The sequence below is a fragment of the Seriola aureovittata genome, chromosome 2, assembly GCF_021018895.1.
Source record: "Seriola aureovittata isolate HTS-2021-v1 ecotype China chromosome 2, ASM2101889v1, whole genome shotgun sequence".
NCBI classification, from domain to species: Eukaryota; Metazoa; Chordata; class Actinopteri; order Carangiformes; family Carangidae; genus Seriola; species Seriola aureovittata.
In genome coordinates this window covers 16,076,481-16,094,425 of record NC_079365.1, presented here as the reverse complement: position 1 = coordinate 16,094,425, position 17,945 = coordinate 16,076,481, and the positions used below count along the sequence as shown (strand labels likewise).

Genomic DNA, 17,945 nt, shown 5'->3' with positions numbered 1-17,945 from the left:
AGATTGCAAAGATCCATAGTTTATAAGGACATTAAAAAACAATTTCCAATTGTTCTGAAACTCCTAAAAATTGCGTTTTAACAAAAAATATTAAAGACCAAGCGACCACACACAAATTATATCTGACCTTAAACTATCTCCATACTTCTGTTTTTTTGTGTGTGGCTACATCAGTAAATAAATCTAATAGATAAAAGGCAACAAATCTACAAAATAAATTAAAGGTCAAATTCAATGCATGAGGCTATTTTTTCACAGCTTTAGAGTTTATGTAGTATTCACCTGTGTCCAAGTCTATGGTCCAAGTAGGATTTTATGTGGGACATAAAGACATTAAAATTAGTTTTTAAAACGAGATATGGGTTTCATCTGTGTTGTGACAGAAGGAACAAAGTCAGCATTTAACCTATATTTTACAATGACTGAATTAACAGGGTAACTTCTTGTACCTTATTTGAACCAAAGATAAATCCTGGGGTCTTATTGTGCCTCTACAGTACATCTATGAATTGACCCAGTAAACGCAACAATTTCCTGTGGTGTGTTGTAATTTCCTTTTTCTATCCGCTGGTTCGCTCGTTTCTCTACACCGCTTGACCCGTTGAAGCCATTGAATACCATGGCGATTGTAAAACACCGCCCATCTGGTTGATAATGTGAAATAAACCGAATGTGTCGTTGTTGTTGTTAGTCCAGGTAGACGCATCGTATCGTTTTAGATTTTAATGTTTTGTTGTTTTTAATGAAACTGTAAGAGTGAATTTTCATCAAGGCTCTGCGGAGGACAGAGAAACTACAGAAATGACTCGCAGACTTTGAACGGAGGTCCTCTCTATGGTTTTACGCTGCGTATTTAGTAAATGTAGTATATGTAGCTGCAGACATGAAGATCACAGACAGCGTGTTTCGGAGTTTCAGGGTCGCCAGGACATATAGAGAAAATTCAGAGAAAGTCAACTGTGTGGACTACAGCCCGAATGGCGAAAGTGCAATATCAAGCAGCGACGACGACTGCATTGTGTTATATGACATCCGGGAGGGAAAGTAAGGGCCCAGTATATTCTGTGAAGAAACAAGTTGTTACTGTGTAATTCACTTCATGACTCAGCTCAAACTGGAATGCATTAACAACATATACAAATAATATTAAATTTCCACATGTTTGAAACCCGCTGTTTCAATATAAGATGGCCATGTGAATGTGTGGGTGATGATAAATAGGATGTGTGTTACCTGTGCTGTCAGGTGATCAAAATGACTGACAATATGAATATTGTCCTCTCTCAGACCCGAACGGACTCTGTTCAGCAAGAAGTATGGAGTGGACCTCATCCGCTACACTCATGGAGATACACAGACAGTCGTCTACAGCTCCAACAAACTAGATGGTAGAAACTCAGTACTGACTGTCAGCCGGTGGCACAAAGCACCAAATAACAACACGATGGGAAATAGACTCACAAATACAGGGTGTCTTAGTTTTGGAAAAATAAAATGGTTTTATGTCTTGTAGATACCATACGATACCTGTCGCTGACTGACAACAAGTACATTCGGTATTTCCCCGGTCACACTGCAAGGTGAGTTCACCTGGACCCATGTGCATCCAAAGGAACAATAGAAATGTAGTGTTGTGTACACAATAGAGTGAAGGTAGGGTTTGTGCTTAGGCACTTGTTTACTGGAGAGCTGTTTAGGCCTTGTGGCTCTGATCACATCAAACCAAGAAACTACAACTTGCTTTTTAATAAATGGAATTCTGTCAAAATCGTCAGAATTGTCTTATCCTAATATGCTGATAAAAATATGTTTGCATTTACACTCAAATGTTTTACAAAGACACGAAGAAAGTTGTATTCATAAAATCTATTCCTGATCAGCATGTTTACCTCTGTCATAGCATGTAGTTTCCCAGTTTCACTTTGTGTTATCCGGTCTTTTGTTGTTGTCTCTTACTTCCTCTAAGTTCACTGTTCATCACATCATGGTTTCAGGGTTATTGCTCTCTCCATGTCACCAGTGGATGATACGTTTATCTCAGGCTCGTTGGACAAGACGATCCGAATCTGGGACCTGCGCTCTCCAAACTGTCAAGTGAGTAATCTGTGAACAGGCTGGATAATGACACTTCCTCTGCTCTCTGTAGGCAGTTAATTAAATGTGTAATTACACCTACTGCTATAGCTGTTGGTTACACATCAAGGTACTGTGTATCAATAGCATGCAGATCCCCTTTTGATAAGAATTTGTCCTGTGACCACTGGGTGTCCCCAGATCTGCCTTAGGAACCATATAGATCAGCGCTCTCAGATGGACCAACACACAGTAGCTAGAGCACAGTACTGTAAAATATTATTAATGAACATGGACTAAATGGAAGGGGAGACAATATGAACAATGTATGTCACAAACACAAGTCTTTATTAAGGAAGGGTGAAATATGGTGTTAATCCAAACTTCCTGTTGTAATTTCTCACTCCTTTTGTTTGCTGTTATTTGTGTGTTTGTGTTTCAGGGTTTGACTAATCCACTGGGGAAACCTGTATGTTCCTTTGACCCTGATGGGCTGATATTTGCTGCAGGGGTGGAATCACAGGCCATTAAATTGTACGACCTTCGCGCTTTTGACAAGGTGATATACAAATTCGGCGTGTTAACGGTTTGTGTTTTTGCCTGTATGCATGAGTGCGGGAGTCGTTTGTACTGCTGCTTTTACACTGTATTCATCACATGTTTATTTCCCTGTTAAAAGGGTCCGTTTGCCTCCTTTGAGACGAGGTTTAATCGTGTCTGTGACTGGACTGGACTCAAATTCAGTAACGATGGGAAACAGATTCTCATCTCTACAAATGGAGGGATGATCCGTGTCCTTAATGCTTTCAATGGATCCGTGCTGCACACTTTTTCTGTAAGAGAATTACAGTAATTAAATCACTTTGCCACAACCCTAATGAAATGCAGCTCTTTGTATATCAGTTCAATTAGGTTTAAGTAACTGAAAGTCCCTGTCTTTGCTCACTTAAAGGGCTACAACAACAGTAGAGGCATCTCCCTGGAGGCCTGCTTCACTCCCGACTCACAGTTTGTCATGATTGGTAAAATACCGCAGCTTTATATATTTTATAGTTGGGCATCCCTCCTGTAAGATCTCTGTTCTGACTGTGTTTAACTGTGTTTTGCTGTGCAGGCTCAGAGGACGGGAGAGTCCATGTCTGGAGCACAGAGAGTGGGATGAAGGTGGCCGTGCTGGACGGGAAACACCCAGGACCCATCAACACTCTGCAGTTCAACCCCAGATACATGACGTTTGCCAGCGCCTGCACTAACATGGTGAGACAATCAAACACACTAAAATCCACTGTTGCAGGACAAGCTGCTGTGGGCAGAGTGCTCATTTTTACTTTATTCTCCTGTTCTCTTAACAGGCCTTTTGGCTCCCGTGTGTGGATGACTTATAGTGGGATTGAGTCATCGTATAACACGTTACCGTCAGGCGGTGATGCAGGGATACATTCATGTGTCGGACTGCCTTTTTGTGGCCTGATAACAACCTCATGACTTCATGTTTAATGTTAAACGTTTTATCAACAGTATTTTTAAACTTGAAAGGGTCGTTACTGCTATGACAGAACAAAATACCTCCCATAAAAGGACATTTTTTTACACAGTTCAGTGTAATATTTTAACCCCATACCTTGAAACTTCAAATATAATTAACAGATTAATCATCAGTGTTTTTATTGTATAAATATTTGATAATAAACTGTTAAGAAAAGTATCACTGTTTTTTTTTTCCTTTCTTGCCATCCTTACTTTTCTTGTCCATTACCTACATCTTGATATATGGTTATGCAGTTTTTTTTATTTTTTTTATTTTTTTTATTAATCAGTAAATTTTGCTTTGGTCTGTAAAATATCAGAGAATTGTGAAAGCCCAAGCAAAGCCCAAGGTTTCCTCTTGCAGTTGATGATTTTGTTCGACTGATGGTCCAGAATCCAAACAGAATATAGAAAAGACCAATATTGATAAAATTCCACAATCTGCTCTTTGTACATGAACAATCACAAGATTAGATAATTACAAGATCATAACTGGTTTACAGAACAGTGACACGATCACTGACAGTCAGTCAGTAAACCAATCTGTGAAGACACATGCAAGTGTGAGAGAAACACAGGCAGATGTCATCATTTTGATGAATGGGTGTTTTTCTTTTTCTTGTTTTGTTCACATAAAGTCTGTCTTGCTGAAGTAGGGGGGGGGGGGGGGGGGGCTCTCTTGAATAATGTATAGATGCTTGGGTTATGTACTCACCACTGAGTGAATAATGGATGATCCCATCACAGGTAACCTCACAGGTACACACTTATCTTTCTCTCACCAACCTGTGTGTGTGTGTGTGTGTGTGTGTGTGTGTGTGTGTGTGTGTGTATGAGGGAGAGATGGAGGAAGACGTTCTGATAGTTTAAGCATTTGTTGCACTGACTCTTACAAGCTTTCCACGCTCCTGACCCTGTTAGTGTTTTTGTCAGTGGTCAGTGCTGCATGTGCTCGTCCAGTGTACACACCTGACGTTTGGAGCTCTTCAACTTACACTTTGGGATGAGCGGTGTGAAGGTGTTGCCTGAGGTATCTTCCTCATTCTCGTCTTTTCATCAGCTTTTAACGGCAACCTTGTCCGTCAAAATGCACATGATGTACTGAGCACAAATACCTGAAAGACCCCGTTCTTGGTCCAGGTAACGATGTTGAAGTGTAGCGGTCAGATTCTTGCTTGGTGTCACGTTTCAGTGACCAGATGGCTGGAATTTGAGATCATGCTGGTTGCGTCCGCTGTGGCCACTCTATGTGAATGAGTGATAAAATGTCATTACATGTGGCACACTGGCAGCATCTGAAAATACTGCAATGATCTCATGAGCAGTGGATTTCTACACAGCCCGGTGTACCTCTCACACACATTGCACTGCAGAACAGGACAGTGTGTGACCTGGGAGACGCACCCCCACCAAGGCTTTTTTTTTTTTTTTAAGTTGTGGTCATCGATACGCAAAGAGTTTTAGATCAGTGGTTAGGGTGGCATATCCACTGACAGGCACGTTATTGCTCGTCAGCCACAGTTCCGCAGATTGTATTTCAAGTGTTAGGAATCTCCCGAGTCACCCTCGAGGCGTTTATGTCACTGGTGCGCGTGGGTCCATCTGTCTGTCCATCAGTGGAGAGGCAACATACCTGCTGAGCAAGAAGAGCGAGGACACGGAGACCTGGACCTGGTCCTTCTTGCATGAGAGGAGTGTGAAGCGGTGAAAACTGACTGCCAAAAGATGTCACACCAAACTGGAATTAATGGTGAGTTCTTTACTTTTTTTTGTAAATATTCTTTAAAGAAAAAACTGTATTAGTCTAGTATCTCCAAATTGTTTCCACATGCAGTTTTGGTGCTTTTTAAAAAAAAAAAAAATCTTTTTAGCCTTTGATCAATGCCATTGCAAATAATGCATCATCATAATCTCACTCATCATAATGTTTTTCCCCAAAAAAAGGGATTTTAAGCTCATCCTGATGTGGTCACTTAACTTCACCTACTTCATTTACCTGCTGTGGATATAAATAATCGTGGACTGTAAAAGCCACACATCTTTGACATTTTAAGTCTGTATACACCTGATTCACAGTAAAACAAAATGTCTGTGTTTCTATGTTGTGATACCAGTAATTGTGATATTTAGCAGCTACAGGCATTTATGGGTAGTTTAAGAGTTACGTATATATGTGTGTTATGGCATTTGGTAATTGGAGCGTAGGGGGACAGGTTGGCGGAAGCATACCTCTCTCACCTTTCTCACTTGATCTTCCATCATTTATGAGACCGCCGTGTTTGGTAACCATGGTGAGAGAGAAGGAGGGGGTTCAACAAAGAGCTAAATCTAGGTTTCGGTACCAAACTGACCTTGCGGGGTTTGAAAACTGGTGAATGGTGAGGTGTATCCGTAACTCTCCGATTTCTCAGCGATTATTTCGTTTACTTGTCCCCATCTGAGGCACGTTAGGTGATAGCGTGAGTATCTGGCAGTGGATCAAATTTTCTCCCTGAAGTGGAGTCTCAGGTTCTTACTTAACCAACTCTGTCTCACTTGCTTTCAACCCCCCATCCTCAGTTTTGACTTGTCTGCCTTATATCTGATTACTTTAGCAACATCTGAGCTGAAAGAGTTTCTGGCCCGAGCGAGGGGAGGTGCCATCAGAATAATGAAGATTGTCATCAGAAATGGTAAACATTAGATGTGTCTCATATTCAAAAGGATCATTAAGCTTTTGACTGGCTCATTCTAAATCCTGAGGTGAGTTTACTGATGGACATTTTGTCTGCAGAGGAGTTGGTGCTCGATTCATACAGGGAGCCTGCACACAGCTGGGACAAAGACTATGATCACTCCCTGCTTCCTCTGCTCACGCCTCAGGAGCCGTGCTACATCCTCTATCGTCTGGATTCCCAGAATGCACAGGGATACGAGTGGATCTTCATCGCCTGGTCACCTGACCAATCACCAGTATGTCTCGAGATCCACATCATGACTGTTTCAAATTTAGTCATTTCAAAGCACTGCAACGATATTGTAAACTAAGGTTTAAGGCTAAAACCCAGACCCAGTTAAATAGCTTTAAATTAAATTTTGTGTTTGTGAAACTATAATTACATAATAAGGAACATTTTAAGATTATTATTTTATGTGTAGACAAAACCAAAACAAACACAGCTTCAGGATTAGGCTGTGGATATGGGAAAAGAGTTCATTATATATTTTTTAACATGCTTCTTATGAGGAAAGGTGTACCCTGAAGTTCTGTTGGGTGCTCTGCATCAGAAGAAAAAGCAAAAAAATCATCATGTATCGTTCACTTCTTTTTCTTTTTTCTTTGGATGCTCTAATGAAAGCCTCACGCTGCAACAAATTTGCCAGCCCATTGACTGAAACAGAAATTTAACCAAAAGATCAACATATGAGGTGATTTCTTTGCTATTTCTTGAAATTTTTGGGGGGGTAAATTAAGACATTGTTTACATGGTATTACACCGAACCTGTTTTAAATTATAATTACTACTAAATACACAATAATCAGATCAGAAATTAAATAAAAGCTACTCAACAAAACATGTACAATAGAATAGGCCTCTATATAAGAGTGTACAATCAATCAGTCACTCATTTATAAACTACCAAAGCCGCAATCAAACCAACACACAAAAATGCTAAAACCAAAATAAAAACAGATGACCATAAAAATCCAAAGTAATGAACATCATATAATAACCATGTTTGAAGCTCTTTATGTCCTGTGTGTGGTGCCACCCTCCAGGTGAGGCAAAAGATGATGTACGCAGCAACTCGTGCCACACTGAAGAAAGAGTTTGGGGGAGGTCATATTAAAGACGAAATGTTCGGCACAGTCGAGGTGAGTAAAATCTTCCAGTATGAAAACTGTTCTGTGAATTTTCTTTTTGTTCATTAAATACCTTCCTGTTGGTGTGTCTCTGTTTGCAGGAGGACCTGTGCTTCCAGGGTTACCTGCGACACATGTCCTCCTGCTCCTCTCCGGCTCCTCTCACAGCAGCCGAGCAGGAATTACAACGAATTAAAGTCACGGAGGTCAAGTCTAAACAACATCAACTGTCTTAATACGCATGCTTAATATGTTATGTATATTATGTGTACTCACCCTGTCTGCTTCTACATTTTTCCCACAGGATAAAGTTGTATGGGTGTATAGAATTTCCTCCTTATACAAATTCAAGTGTGCGTGCATGAAGACGAGAGAGGAGAACAGATTTTAAAACTGTCTCTTACGCCCACAGGATGAACGTAGACGAATTGGGACTCCAACCGCACGAGCGAGGGTTTGTTCGCTCCTTTGCACGGACATACATTCTTTTGCTCAAGTAGTTATATTGTTTTATGTTAAGAGAAGTCAGAAAAGATTTTTGAAAATTCTTTTTTCAATCCTGCAGGTTACAATGGAGTTTGGCTTAGACAAAAGGGCACAGACTCTTCAGGGTCTTGCATTCCCGTTACAAGAAGAGGCCAAACAAGCTCTGCAGCAACTCAAGCAGAAACGCATCAACTACATACAGCTGGTGAGCCCTTACAGAAGTGTAAAAAAAGATCTATTTTTGAAACAAACTATGTAGCAGTGTTTGTCAGTGAAGTGCAGTGAAATTGGCTGTGCATGACTTGACCCCTGAACAAAGCTTGTTTGTATACGTTGTGTCGCAGAGGCTGGATGTAGAGAAAGAGACCATTGAGCTGGTTCACACCAAACCTACAGCGACCCACGAGCTTCCCTACAGGATCCCCACAGACACACCCAGATACCACTTCTTCATCTTCAGACATTCCCACCAGGGCCAGCTGCAGGAGGCGCTGGGTCAGTACTCAGTCTCACTGTAGGTGTGAGTGCAGAGGTGGGCTAAGGCAGAGATGGAAAGTAACATCAAATTCTCTGCTTATCAAGTATCATATGGAGATATTAAGTTCTGTCATTTAGCTCCTTATTTTCAAGAGGCTGGAGGGAGATCCATGTGAATTTTATAGGAATTATTATACCAACTTATTATATCAAAAGTCTAATTTGTTTTATTTTCATCAAAACATTTCTCAGTAAAAGAGATTTTAATCCAAGCGAGGTTTTTTCTTGACTAAATGCAGTAATGCAGCAATGAATTTGCAATGTCTACTTCCTTGAGACTCCCATTACCTCGCCTCCTTGTTATGTGAGGTCCCAACCCTGAGCTTGAAGCTGCACTAATCAGTAATTTTATATTAACAATGGACCAAATGTCTATGAGTCATGAGAAAGAGTTCACTCTCAATGCGATGCTCCCCTCATCTCTACAGAGTGTTTTAGTGTCTTTCAGCTTATTGTTTCTCTCTAAAACTTCCACTGTATGCTCCCTGCCCCGCACCAAACAGCAGACACAGACAGAGTTAGCAATTGCCTGGTGAACATTTAGTAGCTTTAAGCATCAGATGTTGCCCTCAATAGAGCATAGAGAGCTAAAAAAGGAAAGTAAATGTTGGTCTTACATTCATCACATTCAGAAATGTGGCCAAAAACGAATTAATAGCAGCTTTCAGACACTATATGTTCATCTCCCGTTTCATAGTGACCATATGTAGTTACTCACATTGGTTTCAAAACAGCTACTGTTGGGCAATTCAAACCCTCACGCCTAATTGATTGATCTCAAATACTGTTGACTGTATGTGAGCCAGGCTTCTGGTTCTGTGCTTCTGCGCTTTAACAGCAGAAATGAAAGTTATAAACTGACCCAGTGACGCAGCAAATATTATCTGCTTAACTGACGACTTCCTGCCTCTTCCAGTGTTCATTTATTCGATGCCTGGGTACACCTGTAGTATCAAGGAAAGGATGTTGTACTCCAGCTGTAAGAACAGGCTACTGGATGAGGTGGAGAGAGACTACCAGCTGGAGGTCACCAAAAAGGTACAGGTCAATAAAATCACCCACAGCATGACCGAATGACCTACACACAAAGTCTCCATAATTTACCTATGAACTGTCGAAGATTATAGATTATGACCATTAGGAATCATGATATTGAAAAGAGTGATTCATCTGTGTACACACTTTATATGTGTCTGTATTACTGTGTGTGTGTGCGTGTGCGTGTGTGTGTGTGTGTGTGTGCATAGATGGAGATAGACAGCGGTGATGGCCTGACAGAAGACTTCCTGTACGAGGAGGTCCACCCGATGGAGCACACCTTAAAGCAGGCCTTTGCCAAGCCGCGTGGACCAGGAGGCAAGAGGGGCAACAAACGCCTCATCAAGGGTGCGGGGGAGAACGGGGAAGAAAGTTAGACACTATACACACACATGTTCAAGCACACAAGCAAACCCACCCGATATCTATGAATTGACTTGTTATTTGACTGTTTAGCTTCTAGCCACTCCTTCTTTATTTTTACTCAAGATCATATATTTCACTCTGAAGATAAAGAAAAACTAGATCCATCATAAAGCAGAATTCATTCATATGTTATCCTGTGGTGATATAAATGGGACCATTTTAAAGTGATAGCCGAGATACTAAATTCTCATCAAAATACCGTCCACACTGAGTTAGAATTGAACACAGTTGATGGCTGATTGATATATTTCAGTTCATCAAAAATAAAACTAAATATCAGTCCACATGAAAAAGTGTCAATACTTTGAGGGATAAAAATCTACAGTCTTGTTTATCTTCTTAAACCCATTCGATCCAACAGTGTATCAGTCATTTCAAACTCCTGCTGTGCAGCCAAACTTTGTTCAGATCCACAGAAGTTTGTTTTAAATTCTGGTTTTGATCCAACTGTTTCCAAAGATACTAAATATGTCAGGTGGAATTTGAGAAAACTGTGTATAAAAGGATGCACACAAAATCTTGAACATGTCTATTTGACGTAATGGCACACCCATAAAAACATGGAGTCTTAGATTTGACAGTGTCAGTCTGTGAACATTAATAAGGCTTCAATAAAAGAATTTGAACAAGCTGATACATTATATCTACGACGATGACGATGGTGATGATGCTTTTTATTTTCTGAATTTACTTACATTTGCCAATTTCATTCAAAGTTGACGACAATATTTCCCATCTGAGTTGTCCCTCCTGTCTCTGCTCTCCACTTTGGGAATTAGTTACTTGCTTCATTGATCTTTAATATTGATTCAGTTATTCAAGATCATTTGGAATGACAATGAAATTTCTATTTTAGGGTGGATTATCCTTTATACTGCATAGGTACAGGCCTATGCTGTGCCTGTGGTTCACTCTTTACCACATGTAAATTCATCCTCCCCGTCACTTGCCTTCTCCAGTCACACAATCGAGGTTTGACTACATTCAGGTGAAGGCTGTTGTTTTACATGGACACCTACAATAAAATATTTTCTTTATTTCCCCGTGTTTGCCACGTCATTACAGTCTCTCTCTCTCTCTGACTTTGTTTGTGCGTGTGTGCGTGCGCGCGCGTGTGTGTGCGTGTGCGCGAGTGATATCCTATAGTCACGCAGACCAGCAGCAGCAGGGATCACGGCTCAGTAGTAGAGGTCAATTTGTTGTGTGTTTTCCAGGAAGGCTCTGTACTCAGAAGCCTTCAGCTGTGCGTTCTGCTGCTTTCATACCTCACAGGGAAAGACGGTTGATGTGAACATTTTTTCTTGGAAACGCAGTGCAGAGCTGAATGGCAGTTTTCAAGTGGTCATTATCTCTGTGCATGGGAACTGTGGGGTGGGTGATGATGAACCTGATGACGTTTTGAAGGCATACTGACTTCTGACATGACACAGTTCAGTTCATTTCCCGGAAAACAAATCAGCCATTTGAACTACAAGGGAATGTTCTTCATGATAATATAACAACATATAATCAGTGGCTGAAAACATTTTGTTCAGACCATTCTGTGGAGCCTGGAGATAGTGACTGGATATTAACATGTGTTAGTGTTTGTGATGTACTGTCTAACATAAAGCAAATGCATGTGAGCAAAAAAAAAAAAGTCATATAAATATAATACACATATAATAGTTCACATATACAGTATAATGGTTATAAGGCGGTATTTCCATTCCAGTGCACATGAACGCTTTAAAAACATTACTGGCAGCAGCGGCATCAAGGCAGACAGCAGTAACACAAACATTACCGGAAGTCAAGGTATTTGCCTTCAATTTAAAAGGCTATAAACTGCCAGTGTAGAATGATCAACATGTGATGGAAGAAACAAAACAATAAAATTATATTAAAACCCTGCAGTCAGTCGTATTCAGGTAGGTACGTCTACCTTGGGTATACCCACCCAGGCTTCCTCCCACAGTCCAAAGACATGCAGGCTATGTAAACTGGCATCTCCCCTAAAATTGCCGATATGTGTGAATGTGAGCATGAATTAGTCTGTATACTGTATGTCATCCCCGTGATACATCGGCGATCTATCCTTTGTGTAGCCCGGGACTCTGAGCTTATCTGTAACATCTATACTGTATTTTTTCAACACTAATTCTATTCATCCTCTTTTATAAAGCATGAAATTTGAGCTCTCCTCATAGATGTCCCATGTGAGCCACAGCAATGCGTTTTATTTTGAAATCGGTACAGGAGGTGGTGTGAGTCGACAGTGTATGAGTTGACGGAGCTCGGAGAGGCTGCAGCCTGTCCTGAAACACAAAACCTTTCTTGGAAACAGATTCCAGGAACCTCCGTAAATCTAAACTGAACTGTGCTGTTCTCTGTCCTTTAGTTCACGGAGTAAAGAGCACACACACTGCGCTCCTCGCTCACACTGTTACCTACAGCGGACACACACGGGATATTTTACAATAGATAGTTACAAGGAGTTTTCATTGTCGCTATAATCCGAGACTTCTCGCTCATGATATTTAATTCTATACTCTGAGAATTTGATGGATTATGCGCTGGACTGTTTTTTAAACTGGCCGCAATCCTTATGATCTTGCTGGATTTAAGGTAAGATAAACTAAAACGCAGACTGGGTAGTTAAAGCAATTTTCTTGCAGTATGTATGATGTAGTATTGTTATATAATATCATATACTGGTGCCGTATACATAATTTTATATAATTATTGTATGGATTATGCATATATATATATATATATATATATATATATATATACACACACATATATACATATACATATATATATATAATGATAATAAAATTAACATTACTTTTATTTTACTTTTGCTTGAAATGAAATTGTAGTGATATTTTTTTCTATGCACTCCAGCAAGAGTAGCTGCTGTGCTAGTAACAACTAATGGGAATTAAAACAAATATACAAATAAACTGACATAAATATATCTTTTACTTATGGTTTCAAAATCAAATTTATTCTAACATCTTCTTAAGGAAATGTAGTGTAAACGATACAACATACTAATGCCTGAGTAGTTTTAAGACTCTGAGTATATACAGACCTTTAATAATGAGATATTTTATAGCCTAGTTTTTTTTAAATTATTGTAATTTTCTTCTTTTTAATCACACTCACCCAACCCTCAACCACGCCCATTTGTCCAAATCTTCACAAATGATTGTCTGTTATCCTTTTTACTATTAGTTTTTAGTTTATTTGTCTGTATGGTTTTGAGCTTGTTTTCTCATTTTTGTCACAATTATTATGACGATATCACAAATAAAATAGTGCAAACTGAACAGAACACAGCATAAACTTGACACAAGAATCTTATTTGACACCCCGCTGTAAATTTTCTTAATGCTCCATGACATGAACCTTATTTCATCAGGTCTACTGTCAGTCTGAAATGGTTGCCCGGGCGGTGACCATTTTCCATCATGAGGAGCAAGGAGGCTCATGCTGCCCACATCCTTCTCCTCCCCCCTGGGACCAAGCAGAGGACCTCAGCTACATCACCACCACCTTCCAGTATCTACAGACCTCAGGTACACCCTCCTTTAACTTCTAATGCAAACGTGTAGAGATGATGTTTTAGTGGTGTAACTGTGGTAACTAGTAATAGTTGGAATACCTGTTGACATGTGTAAAGGGAGACGGTGGGTCCACAGAACAAATCCAACATTTTCCTTCTTTCTTGTTCCAACGCTGGATGCTCATCGTCATGTCTTTGACTGCCTTGCCAGGTGCCAGAGCTATTTAGCACACGCTGATGAGAATCACCTGTGTGTTTGCTATTTAAAAGGCAGCTACACCACACATTTGAGACACTGAAGAAGCATGAACAGCTGAACATGTTGTGGCTTTTATAAATAAAGTGATTCTTGTCATAAGAATTTGAGGGTGTTTTCTAGGTAGAAATCTAACCTCACCCAAACACTATTTAAATGGCTATATTCACCAGATCTAAATGTATGGAATGAAAATAGAAATAAATAAATAAATAAAATATAGAAATAAAAAACTTTAAAAATTCAAACCGTCTCTCTTTTTCCAGGATGGTACTGGGGTTCCATCTCCGCAAGTGAAGCTCGGGAAGCTCTCCTGACAAAGTCTGAAGGTACGTTCCTGGTGCGGGATAGCAGTCACCCTCAGTATATGCTGGCCCTGTCAGTGAAGACCCGCTGTGGACCCACGAGTGTTCGAATAGAGTACAGCAGGGGCTGTTTCTGGCTGGACTCCATCTCCCCTGGTCTATCTCACCTGCAGTCCTTCCCAGATGTTCTCAGTCTCATACAGCACTACAAAAGCTCAGGCCACACACCACAGGAACAGGCATCTAATGACATCCACCCCAAAAAAAAGACCGACCCTGCCAGGCACGTGGCTAAAGACAGCGGAGTTCCTCTAAAGTTGATGCACCCCTTACACAAACCAGAGGCCTTCCCTTCTTTGCAGCATCTGGCCCGCCTCACTATCAACAGACACACAAGCTGCACAGACCAGCTGCCACTCCCAAAGCCTCTGCTGCGCTACTTGCAGGACTACCCTTTCCACATATAAGAGTCTCTGCCCCTTTAGACACAGGACACAGAGACTGAACACATGGCTCAGGGTCACACTCCATGACCACACACACTGTGACTCTGGGACAGTTTGGCCCCCCGGGCAGCAGAGACTGGCCCAGAGGGAGAATATTGTAATGTTTCAAGTACAATAAACCTCAGTGCAACATCAGCGCTCATGAATGAGCTCAGTCTTATTACAGTGCTACTGTTGTTCTCCAGAATAATATCTTTAATATTTTTATATGTTTCAGCTTCTGTGAATCCATTTTATTTCTACAATGCCAATACGTAAGCTTTTGTTTTTTTTAATCTTTACTTGCCCCATTTAGTAAGAAGAGAGAGACGTACTGGTTTTTAGCATGATGTTAGGTCAGTGGCCTCAACTGTGTCTTCAACAAAGCAGCTCAAACTGTTCCAGCAGACATAACAATTCAAATAATTTGGGTTTTCATCTTTTTGTTTTTCTCTTCTTTTTTTTTGGGGGGGGGGGCTTACATTTGCAGAGAGAAATGTTTATACACTGTTCATTAAATCAATGAACCTGATGAATCATGGCTAAGCCAACAGTGATATCCTGTAACACTTGCAACTTCTGGGAACCATTATGGCCATCCTCACCATTAAATATGTCCCCACATACTAATTGATTTCCTGTTATGGTTATCCTGATGAAAGTGTTCATGATCTAGCACAAAATCCAACAGACTGGAGGGAGAGCATGAGTGGTCTGTTCCCCTCTGCGTGTCACTGTAATGATGCTCTTCCAATCAAACTATGATCAAGATTTTGAATATTCGAGGTTACACTGATGAGACGTGTTGTAACCAATATTTTGAGTGGATATATTGAGGTCAGGCTGACACTACATGACCTGCAGACTGGAGGGTCACAGGTTGCTGACAAGTCATTTTAAAAGATTAGATAAAGGACAGGGTACAGTGTGTGTTTTGTATTTCTTTTATGTGCAGAATCCTTTTCTTAAATCAGATATCTTCCATTTGCAGAAGTCAAGCACACCTTTTTACAAAACCACTTCAAGGCTGTTATGTAAATCAAACTGTTGTTAGTTATTAAAGGACATCTTTTTCCAACTGCTGTTATTCTCAGAAGAGGATCATACATTCCTGTGGAGAAATAAACCTCAGGATTGTCTTTTCACCTGACTGGCCATTTGAACTTACTGTCTCAACCCTATTCTTTTTTGGCTTCCTGTCATAGTCCACCTGCCCACCAGATACCCTTGGACTTTTTTCCTGTTTCCAGATCCACCTGCTTCACCTGTTTGGCATTTCCAATCACTGGAACTCCCTTGCCTTCCTCATTTCCCTCCCTGGTACTTATAACAGCCCTTTTTCCCCTGTCAGTTGCCAGATTGTTTGCTAATGACTCTGCATGTTTTCCTTTGTGCTGCTCACGATGTGGACTCCTGTTCCTATTACCTGTATGTATACCAGCCTGCCTACCTGTCTAGCCATTTCCCTGTAAGCCTGCTCCTCATCACTTAATCTATTAAAGTTCCTTCACTACATCAGCCCGCCATGTGTGTCTGCATTTGGGTCCTCCTTGGCTGTGCTCCTACCACCAGCCATGACAGATATCTTCCATTTGAAAAAGTAAAACACACCCTCTTGCAAAATCATTACCCGAATGAAAGTCAAAGGCTGTTCGTGGAAAACTGTTGTTAGCTATTAAAAGGACATCTGCTTACAAATTGATGTTATTCTCAGAAGTGGATCATGCAGCCTGTGGATTTCAGAGAAATTAACCTCAAATATTTTCTCTTTTTTTTTTTCCCAAGGTTTTTTTTCCTTTCACCATTGAATGACCGGCCACTTGAACATACACGTGGATGTGAAGTATTAGTGTTACTGTTTTCATGGAAACACGCCTGAGTTGATTTCCGTGAGGTGGAACTGAGCAGTGCTGAGAAAGCCTCTTATCTGGATTAGAGTAAGAGCTGTAGTTATTAATACACTGCTGCACCAACTGAGAACACACTATCTCTGTCTGTCTCTGCCTCATCCTATCAGTCTAAAGTGTTTTAATCGTTTCTCAGTCCACATTTAAATGATCAGCATCAACAAAACACTTTTCTTATTACAATCCCTGTCTCCATTATAGATGACTAAATGTTTTGACCTGCAGTCAGCAACATCCTTGCGCCATATCTACCACACAGAACAGACAGAAGAGGCTGTAGCTGATGTTTATCAGTATGACATACACTTCTTAGAAGTCATATCAGTGTAAAAGTATAACACAGTGTAAAAATACTCCATTCTAAGTAATTCTATTCTATTTCAGTAAACGTACCATTTTTATTTGGAGATTGTTATTGAAGTATCAAAAGTCTGGGTCACGGTCCAAAAGTCAAAAAGTTTGAGACCACTTTCCCACTTTTGAACCCCTCTGTATTTCTTTTGATTATAAATATGGGTGCATTCATGTGTAAGAGGCATTTTAATGTAGCTGGTTGAGGTGAAGCTATATAAAGGCTAGAGAATGCTCCCACTGTGTAGTTTAATGTGTAACAATGCATCATGTTTACTGATCATATGTTTTGTGAAATCATAATCTACGTAATTAGTAACTATAGTTATAGTACAGTATTTCCCTCTAAAATGTTGTGGAGTAGAAGTATACCATAAAGAAAAAACAAGTAAATTAAGTATCTCACATGGCTATGTGAAAACATCTCGGAAAGCCCCAAGAAGAAAAAAATGTGCGCTACTAAAGCACAATATCTGTTGACATGACATGGTTGGTCCTGTCGGGATGAGGGCCTGTGTCAAAATCTTGTCTTAAGACCTTTTCACAGAAGATATTCTGACATGTCACAGTAGGAAAAGCACAGGCGTAAATAATAAAATTAATGATGGCTGAATTCCATTTAACTGCTTCAGTTTCATTTTCCTAGTATTGTTCATGCTGGCTCATTGTCACACTGACATGTTTTACTTGGACACTTGAACAAACATCGTTAATGTTATTAGTAACACCTGTGCTTTTTCTACTATGACAAGTCAAAATATCTCCAGTGCATAAGGGCCTATTGTGTTTACATGGTACATATTATTATTATTATTATTATTATTATTATCATTATTATTATTATTATTATTATTATTATTGTGTGATTCATTCATAAAATTAACAATCAATGATCAATTACCAAACAACAACTCTGAGCCCATAGCAATAATATACACAGTGCATGAAGAGAGGGGACCCAGCTGCTCAATTTTGTGCCGGAGCTCAGAGGCACCCCAAACAGGTCAACATCAGCTATGGCAACTCAAAATTGCTCTTCAGTACAATGCTTGAGTAAATGGAAGCTACATTTCTGAATGTAACTCTGTACATTTACTCAAGTACTGTACTCCACTACAATTATTTGACAGCTTTAATTACTAGTTACTTTACAAATT

At 40.0% G+C, this 17,945-nt stretch overlaps 3 protein-coding genes across 3 annotated transcripts; all 3 read left to right on the top strand.

Annotated features, from left to right (window-relative positions):
• The first annotated feature begins 625 nt into the window (after positions 1–625).
• Positions 626–3,778, top strand: LOC130178039 (WD repeat-containing protein 82-like). Its single transcript, XM_056390121.1, has 9 exons — positions 626–1,044; positions 1,288–1,388; positions 1,514–1,580; positions 1,995–2,094; positions 2,516–2,632; positions 2,753–2,908; positions 3,026–3,095; positions 3,188–3,330; positions 3,426–3,778. Exons 1-9 carry the CDS (start codon positions 884–886, stop codon positions 3,456–3,458), a joined length of 948 nt encoding a protein of 315 aa, XP_056246096.1. The 5' UTR covers positions 626–883; the 3' UTR covers positions 3,459–3,778.
• Positions 3,779–5,325: 1,547 nt separating this feature from the next.
• Positions 5,326–10,968, top strand: LOC130178051 (twinfilin-2-like). Its single transcript, XM_056390146.1, has 9 exons — positions 5,326–5,350; positions 6,195–6,272; positions 6,374–6,552; positions 7,361–7,456; positions 7,546–7,650; positions 8,010–8,135; positions 8,275–8,425; positions 9,384–9,505; positions 9,715–10,968. The coding sequence occupies exons 1-9, from the start codon at positions 5,326–5,328 to the stop codon at positions 9,880–9,882; spliced, it is 1,050 nt and encodes a 349-aa protein (XP_056246121.1). The 3' UTR covers positions 9,883–10,968.
• A 1,247-nt stretch (positions 10,969–12,215) lies between these two features.
• Positions 12,216–16,171, top strand: LOC130178120 (cytokine-inducible SH2-containing protein-like). The gene is made up of 3 exons (XM_056390253.1): positions 12,216–12,538; positions 13,341–13,497; positions 14,007–16,171. The coding sequence occupies exons 2-3, from the start codon at positions 13,359–13,361 to the stop codon at positions 14,510–14,512; spliced, it is 645 nt and encodes a 214-aa protein (XP_056246228.1). The 5' UTR covers positions 12,216–12,538; positions 13,341–13,358; the 3' UTR covers positions 14,513–16,171.
• Positions 16,172–17,945: the final 1,774 nt, after the last annotated feature.